The sequence below is a fragment of the Micropterus dolomieu genome, linkage group LG12 (genome assembly GCF_021292245.1).
Source record: "Micropterus dolomieu isolate WLL.071019.BEF.003 ecotype Adirondacks linkage group LG12, ASM2129224v1, whole genome shotgun sequence".
Classification (NCBI taxonomy): domain Eukaryota; kingdom Metazoa; phylum Chordata; class Actinopteri; order Centrarchiformes; family Centrarchidae; genus Micropterus; species Micropterus dolomieu.
In genome coordinates, this window is record NC_060161.1 from 24695775 (window position 1) to 24704713 (window position 8939).

Consider the following 8939-nt stretch of genomic DNA (forward strand, 5'->3'; position numbering starts at 1 on the left):
AGAATCGCCCCAGCTCTGCAGGTACACCCCTGCTCTTGTGCACCTTGTCTTCCCCCTCCTCTTCCCTAGTCACGTTGTTCTCCACGACGGCCATATCTGATACATTTTCCGACTGAGATGTTGCTTCTGTTCTTCTCACTCTCATTACAACATTTCTCTCATCAATGGTAATGCAGGTTCTATAAACTGTATGAAGTGTATTGGGAATATGAATGAATATGAATTGTATAAAAGTTAATACATTTATTTCTGTTAAATAGGCATACATAACCTGTTTTGAACCCCTCAAAGAATTGGAATTGAGAATCGATAAGCAGCTTACAGCCCAGCACCATGCAGCTCAATTGATATTCGCCAGAGAACACCAGAACTGGCAGGTCCTCTATTGGAGACAGATGTCTTCACAGATGAGAGCAGGTTCACACTAAGCACGTGTGACAGATGTGAAAGAGTCTGGAGACGCCGTGGACTATATGCTGCCAGCAACATCATCCAGCTTGAACTATTTGGCAGTGGGTCAGTAATGGTCTGGGGAGGAATATACTTGGAGGGTTGCACAGAACTCCACCTGCTAGCCAACGGTACCCTGACTGCTAGGTGCTAGGTGACTAGGTGCCTGGATGAAATCTACAGGGTCATTGTCAGACCTTAGGCTGGTACAGTGGGCCCTGGGTTCCTCCTGGTACAGGACATTACCCTACAACATGAAATACAGCAAAGTAATGCTGAATGTAGAGGATGCTCTGGTTAATATTACAGCCTAATAATTTGACATCAGCAGCTGTTTGCTCTGTTTATAGCAGCTGATTTGATGATGCGCTCAGCCTTGACATTATCTCAAGGTTTCAGAATTCAGATGTGCGCATAAATCATCATCCCGCCTTCCACCAAACTAATTGTTTTCTCAAATGTAACCTACCTCTACCATTCCTATTAACTTTCCAGATGATATCTGTAGTGTGTATTGTACTAGTGTGTCAGTGTTTTCTTTAACGGTTGACTTTAATGATTAGAGAGGCTGCTGTTATTTAAACGTTTCCATGCATGCAGTTATGTCAGACATTTAAACATCAAAACTGTAGTTATAAACTAGACTGGAAAGCCATAGGTATCTCTCCAGAGGAAACAGAAATCACCTTTAAGCTTCTGAAATATGTTTAGATGCTCTGTTGGAACTCACGATTGATCAGGAGGACTGCTGTTTTACTCCGAACCTGTACTGTGAGTGAGACCGTTTGGATGTGTAGAAAAACAAAGAACATTAATTAACATTAGATCCTGACTGATCCTTTCGCCGTGTCAGGAAATTTTGATATGAAGTTAGGCGTAAATGCGCTTAACCATATTTCACCTACCGGAAACTCAATCTCATACCCTTTTCCTAAATGGTATTGCCTAAAACTCTGTCCGCAAACAGCAGTGCTCTCAGTAATTGCACGCATCATGTTTTCATGTGCTTCGTGTGTTTTACCAAGTTTGGACAGTGATCAGGAAATAGTTGTTCAACTTGAAATGAGGGTTGCATCGTCCTAAAGCCTTTATTTAAGTTAATCGTGTCATCAGAGGTGGAAAGACTACAAAAATACATGTACATTCATACATACATTCTACATAAGTAAAAAAGTATGATTACTTTAATGAACATTTACTTAAGTACAAGTAAAATTACTAGTATAAAAATATACTCCATTAAAGTACAACTAGCTTTGCTCAAAAGCTAACTTTTACTCATTTACTCAGACTAAAAGTTACTTAGTTACTTTTTTAACCTCCTGAAATAACTCATTTATACTGATTTAATATCTTGTTTATATGTATTATACTTATCTAATTAAATCGCACTCCTTTGCTTCATTCACAGTTCAGTTGGACTAGGAAAACGGGAAACACGGGACTTTATATGAAGTCATATCCATATTTACATTCAAGCAGGTGGTCATTTTAATGGGATATTATATGCGTTAGTATAATAAGCACCAATCTTTTTTGGCTATTTGGAGCAAAGCATCTTACTAAATTATGAAAACTTATTTTTAACTACCACTGGAAGCAAGCTATTATTTAACTGACGACTACATCAGGGGTCCCCAACTAGTGCTCCAAGGCACGAATTGTTCGAAGCAGACACTGTGGGGGACGGAAAAATAATTGCCATATAACTGTTTAATATTTTCAACTTTCAAAAATTATATGATTTCATTAGCTATTATCAGTGTGAACAGGCTCCTAAAAAAACATGGTTGGCCTAAATACATAATAATAAATCTAGACAGGCTTTACTTCATAGACCTACTGTTATGAACTAGAAAATGCTCTCAGACTGCAGCATAGGAGGCACTTCCCTCAGGAGTTATAGTTAAAATCTGTAATTGTAATTGTAACTCTAATTGGCATGACAAAATAATCAACCGGTTTCGATGGTATTATGCAGCTGCGCCCAGGGGCGGGTTGGCCATCGGGAATTTTGGGAACATTCCAGAATGGCCGGTCCATTTCAGGCCGAACCGGCCGGTGCTCAAGAGCCAGGACAGTAACAGATGTGATTGAAACTGTAGCGAAGTACAATACTTTAAACCAAACAAAAGTAAAAGTAAAATTACAGATTTAAAAACTACTTTTTTGTTTGTTTTGACTATCAAGAAGTTATAAAAAGTCAAATAATTTGATTTTATTTGCTAGTAATTCATTTGTTTCCTGGATTGTATTAGATCCTAAATCTGAACTTACTCCACTTCGACTAGTTTTTTTTCCTTTGATCATTACAATCATTGCAGAAGAGATAATTTCCTAATACATAACATTTTAGGGTATTTACAGTAATCCTTTACCGCCTTCTTATCACGGGCATTGGCAGAGAGAAATCTTTGATGAAAGTCCTCTCCTGTGATAACACTTCTGCAATGTGCAGACCTTGAATGAATGAATAATAACCACTGTCCATTATCACAGATGGAGTTCAGATTTGCCTGCTTAATACATTCTAGGGGTAAATGTTTACAAGAAACCACAGAACACTACAGAGATATTGAGGCAAACACAAGAGCTTGTACTGCCACTGGCGTTCTGTCACCAGTGGTGCGACTCAGTAAAAATAGTGTTTGTTTCTTTGTCTGTATCAAGTCAGTCAGGTGAGTTACGAGCACTCAGGGAACTATCCATTTATTATTGTCTGGCAATATGTGGTTTCCATCACATGCACCCCACCCCGCCCTCTACAAACATTGATGATGTCAGAGAAGTTGGGAGTTTTTGGGCTCTGATACCTTGACTCTTCCCTACCCCTCTGCTTAAATAGTGACACAGAGTGATCAGGTGTCACATCTTTACCTGGGATCTTGTTAAGAACATCAGAAGTACCAGCAGTCCACCTGTAAGCCAAGCCTGAGAATACAACTACACAGGATCTTCATTTCAAGAAACTTTGCTGCCCAATTACACCCTCACTGAACTGAAGAGAAGAAGATCTACAGGTAAGCTAAAACTATTTGCTAGTCAATATATCTATTCAAAAATTTCTTCTGGATTAATACCAGTAGGTGTATGTGTAATTAATGGAATATACATATCTCTATGACTCCCATTTGGTTTATTTTTGACATATAAATATTTGTTCTTTGCCATTTCTTAAAGCAATTTCAGTTATGTGAATTATCAAGAGCAATTAATAAAAAAATATATAAGCATAAAGGAAATAAGTAATTGATAATTATGAGCATTTAAGTGATATAAACTAAAATATGTCAGTAGTTATTGATAAATATAATCTTATTTGACATTATTTAACATTTATATTCTAAATTTGAGGTTTTATGGTTAACAGCATTCACTAAAAACACAGTAGGTTAAATTACATATTGGGCATGTGCTTTCATGTGTTAATGAAAACACAAATATGTCTTCAGTATTAAATTATTGTTTGCTTGTGTGCTCTTCTCTCTGTATTGACAGCTACTACACACAGTGACTTTTGGAACATTATAGTGTGATGCTCAGATGTAAAGTATTTATTTAACAAAAGAATGGGGTGTTTTGTTTTAGAACTATTGAAGCACCTGCTTTGATAAAAAAAATAGTGCAATGTTGTGTTACATCAAATTCACTGATATTCATTAAATTTGGATTATTTAGGAGCTGTGCACCAACAGGAGCAAGGACCCTAATGAAATGCAAAGAATTATAATTTTTCTTTGTCCAAATGAATAGCATTTTGGCAGCCTAAATGTGCATGAAAGTCCATGAAGCTTTGCACAGATATCAGAAGTGGTGGATATTTACAACTCGGTTCTCGCACATGGGAGTGGCACTAACTACAACTAATTGAATCTGCTGCTACAAGTTTTCACTCACAAATGACAAGTTCTGCACTCTCTGACTTTTGCACCACTTATGTCAATAGAATGTGGAGAAAAAAGTCATTTGTGTATCTATAGAGAGAGGGACCGGCACGGTTCACAGATCAGAGAACCTTTTGACAAATTTCTTAATGAATTGTTAAAATGTTATTCATCCACCACATGTTTAGACACTCCCTTTGATGACAAAATGTTCTTAAATTGTAAAACAATATAAAAAACAGAAAACACAGATATTGGGAAACAATTTTACATAATCTGGTAAAAATTAAAACAGATATAATAGGCCTCTATTTCTTATTAAAATATTTATTAACATATTTCAGAGCTCACCTGATACAAATGCTGTTCCCACACAACTAAGTGTCCCCTTATATTAATTAAATGAAATTTTACCCTACTCACTCCAGGTATGGACAACAGACTGATCTTCGCTGTCCTGTTAGTGACGCTGTCCTGGATATCTGTGGGCTATGCTCAAATTACGACAACCGAGGCCCCTACGACGACGATAACCACCGCGGCACCAGCTACGACAACTACCGCGGCCGGAGCGCCGACAAGTACCGGAGCGACGACAACTACCGCGGCCGCGGCCGGAGCGACGACAAGTACCGGAGCGACGACAACTACCGCGGCCGCGGCCGGAGCGACGACAAGTACCGGAGCGACGACAACTACCGCGGCCGCGGCCGGAGCCCCAACGGCAACAACAACCGCGGCCGGAGCGCCGACAACTACCGCGGCCGCGGCCGGAGCGACGACAAGTACCGCGGCCGCGGCCGGAGCGACGACAACAACCGCAGCCCCAACGGCAACAACAACCGCGGCCCCAACGGCAACAACAACAGCTCCCCCACTGACGCCCAACACCACAGTGACTACCCTTCAGGTAAATAATACCAATAAAAACAATATCATAGTGGAATAGAGTAGAACAGAACAGGATAACATAAAGTCACTTTTATTAATATTGTTGAACTTAATCTAAATGTACATTTCCTTCCCATGTTTCTCGTCTCTCTTGCAGACACCTCTTAATAGGACAGGATGTGGGGCCCAACAGCTCTGCGCGGCTCGGCCCTCTAACTGCGACCCCTCCTCTGGATCTTGTTTCTTTCTTTCTGCTCAGCAGCAGAGTGGTCAAAACTTTATGTTGGGGCTTTCAGGACAGTCAGCAGGCTACATCGCTGCCTCCCTGGCACCTGACACCACACTGGTATGTCGAGCTCTGCCACTAAAAGATAAAAGTCAAACCCAAAGCCAACATACACTTTGAATTCATTTAGGAAAACAGGTTATACTAAACATTTCTGGTTTTGCACCACAGGCAGGTAACGTCACAACCTACGTCTGTGCTAAGAACGGCAGTGCTGTTCAATTCTTCAGCACTTTTCTCAACAACGGCACACTGATTGCAACAACGGTGAGTTGTACTTGACTCAGCTAGTGGTGGGAGTAGAGCTGGGTGAGGACGATTTATTGGTGTGTTGGAGACCACCTTTCAAAAAATTGTAATGAATGAGATTTGGCTGCATGCATAGCACACAAAAATTTCAAATAACCTTGTACAATGACACATATAAATGTATATATTTATATGTTAACACACTTCTCCTTTGTCATCTGTCTTTTCTCTCTAGCTGAACGTGAACTCTGTGAAGGGCAGGATCGAAGGAACCACAATCCAGTGTACATTTGCTGCCACCGTACCAACCCCAACTACTAAAGCAACAAATTTAGCACTCGTAATCTCCAATGGAACTTTCGACAGCAGTAAGCTAACACATTCCCTCACACATCATGTGCACTTTCATCAGTCAACTAAGACTGTCACAAAGACAAGCAAAGACATTATATTAATGTTTTATAATGTGCTAATAACATTAGCAATATTTTTGTCTTTTGCTTGCCCTCTCAGCGAATGGAGTTCTGGGAAAGCCTGCCCTTCAATTCAAGAGTGGTCTTGTAGACCTGTCAAACCCTAACTCCACTGTCAACAATCTGCTTCCATCTTCCGCTACCGCTGGCATTGCACTGCAGCAATCACTGATGCAAGGTAAGCATAAGAGGTAGGGCTGTTCTCATAAGAGAACAAAGTTATCCAAAAAGTGCCAGGTTTGTCCATAAAAAAAAACTGTCTGTTCTCCCATCCTTCGCTATAGCTCTGCTGATCACTGTTGGTGTGCTGGGCCTGACCATCCTCTGAGGAAACTGAGTGAAGACAAGAATATTATGATCATCCTTACTTTTGTATCAACTCACTCCAGGTGAAGGAGGAGTGGTGGAGGGTGGTGACTATTGTACAGCCTTCAGACTGCTTTCACATTAGTCATAGGCTCTGAAATAAACAAGCAAAGTCATGTTTTGTTTTGATTGAAATGTTACGTGTAATACATTTGTGTTTGTTTTGTAACCATGGCACTGCTTGGTTTCTGTCCTACAAGTTACTTAATTGCAGGCAAGTACATTGACTCTGTGTCCAGGGTGTAAAATCAATATTTGAATGGCTAGAATGGTGTACAAATCAGAGGCACTTTTGCAGTTAGAAGCATTAAGAGAAATCAATGTACCAAATCAATTCAACCAGTGCCTGGCTTTCATCTGTAGTTGGCATGCTTTATACAAATGTTGTGTTTGGAGTCTATTTACGTTTTAATAGTTCAGGAACTAAAGAAGAACCTTTTATTAACCATGCTATTATTTTAGACTCAGAGTAGGTAGATGGGCCCTTATGAAGGATGATAATTATTTACCTTGTGTGTGTCACTACATATTTACATTTATGTGTTATGTTTTCTGACAAGACAAGATCCGCAAAGAAACAATGTTTTTGTCCTCTCCTGTCACTCATAATGATGCCAGCAAATGGCAGACGTGTGTTTTTTCATTATTGCATTATGATGTCATTGTCTTTGGTGTGAATATATTGTTGGTGATTCAACAATGTTTTTACAATGAAGCCTTCACTGGCTGATATTTTTATGTGTTTATGTGTGTATATGTGCAATTACACATGAAAATGACCAGTTGCTAAGCTGTATACAGTACCAAATATTGGAGAATCAGATTTTGCACGTTACATTATGTAAAAATTTTGTTTTTATTACATTTGTTAATTAAAAACTTAATGCAAACTGATTATCTAAGTGGCATTTATCATTTCTCCGACATTGTTGACAAAGGGTAAACACTATCAACTGCAAGCAAATCTGAAACTGTACCTTTAGCGGTATCGAATGTTTCAGTTTTTTGTAACTTTGTTGAGTTAAATTCTCTTGAAATGAGTTTTTAGCATCACAGTTCATTGTACTACGCTAACAGGAAGTCAATGTACGATCAACAGTCAATTAGAAAGAATTTGAAATATCAACAGGCAGATATACCCCGCAATGCCCCAGAGCCAACAGAAAGTGCCTTGTGCTTTGAAACTTATTTGCCAACCTCTGCTGTATTAATTTTTCTTCTCCTCCTTCTCCTTCTGTACATATTCAGTGTAGTGATGAGTGTCTTCACTGCCTGAATTCTACCAGAAGTAGAACAAGATGAAATGCGTTCTATAGCATTGTTTGTCCGTTTTCAGCTACTGTAGAAACATGACGGTGCAACATGGTGACATCCATCGAAAGGGGGGCCCGCGGTTATGTACATATGTAGATAGTGTAGTGACTATGCCCTTTATTTAGCCGCTACAGGTTGTTTATTGCTCTGCTTTGCTGCTTGCTCTTGCCTCTGCTTGCATTCTTTTGCTTAAACTCTCTTTTTTTCCCTGCTAGAAATCAGCAGCTCTTGGATACTTTTAAATCACTGGGACTGTCAGATAAAGTAGGCTCTTGCCATACTTTAAAACCTTTTATGATCTTAGTGCTACGCGAGTGCGGCCTATCAATAGCACTAGCCTGTACTGCAGTGACTGGAGCTATAGCTAATGCTAATTAGCAACAAGATGCCCCCCTTCTCCACGAATGACTTCTACAAACTTCTATAGAAAATTACTGTGCTGGAAACCAAGATCCACAAGTTAGAAGTGAATGTGGAAGCGAATGGATTATGTGGGACAGACACCACTTTACCGTGGACCCAAAACAGTGGACAAGAGCATGCTAACACACGGCTAATTAGCACCAACAAGACTACCAAGAAGCAGGAGGCCTGTGTACTGGGTAATAAATATAAAAGTGTGAGTCCTCCCTGGAACGCTCTTGGTGCAAAGCCTAAGAGTAAATAATTTCCTGGGGAAATGGGAGGAAAAGTAACAGGCAGAACCCAGCGCCCTGAGATTTGTGATGCGATTGGCTGGCCTGCATTATCATCCAGGCAGAGCGCCTCTTCAACCCCTGTTCTTGGTAGGACAGTTGCAAAAGGGAGAGTTAGCAACAAACCTCCCCAACAACCGAGTGTGCAATAGCAGACAGCACTACTGCAGGTCCCTGGATCTCCGTCTGATGACCTGGATAACATCCCATCCTCACACAGAAGGGTAAGGACTGAGAGTACATCAGAAAGTAAAAGCCTGCAGGGAAAGCTAACGACTGGGCCTCAAACTCTGATTGTGGGTGACTCTGCTGTAAACGATGTAGGAAGCAT

At 40.1% G+C, this 8939-nt stretch overlaps 1 protein-coding gene across 1 annotated transcript; it reads left to right on the top strand.

Annotated features, from left to right (window-relative positions):
- Nucleotides 1-3341: 3341 nt before the first annotated feature.
- On the top strand, nt 3342-7331 carry LOC123981053 (integumentary mucin C.1-like). Its single transcript, XM_046065671.1, has 7 exons — nt 3342-3470; nt 4763-5244; nt 5383-5571; nt 5683-5778; nt 5996-6128; nt 6274-6411; nt 6518-7331. Exons 2-7 carry the CDS (start codon nt 4765-4767, stop codon nt 6559-6561), a joined length of 1080 nt encoding a protein of 359 aa, XP_045921627.1. The 5' UTR covers nt 3342-3470; nt 4763-4764; the 3' UTR covers nt 6562-7331.
- Nucleotides 7332-8939: the final 1608 nt, after the last annotated feature.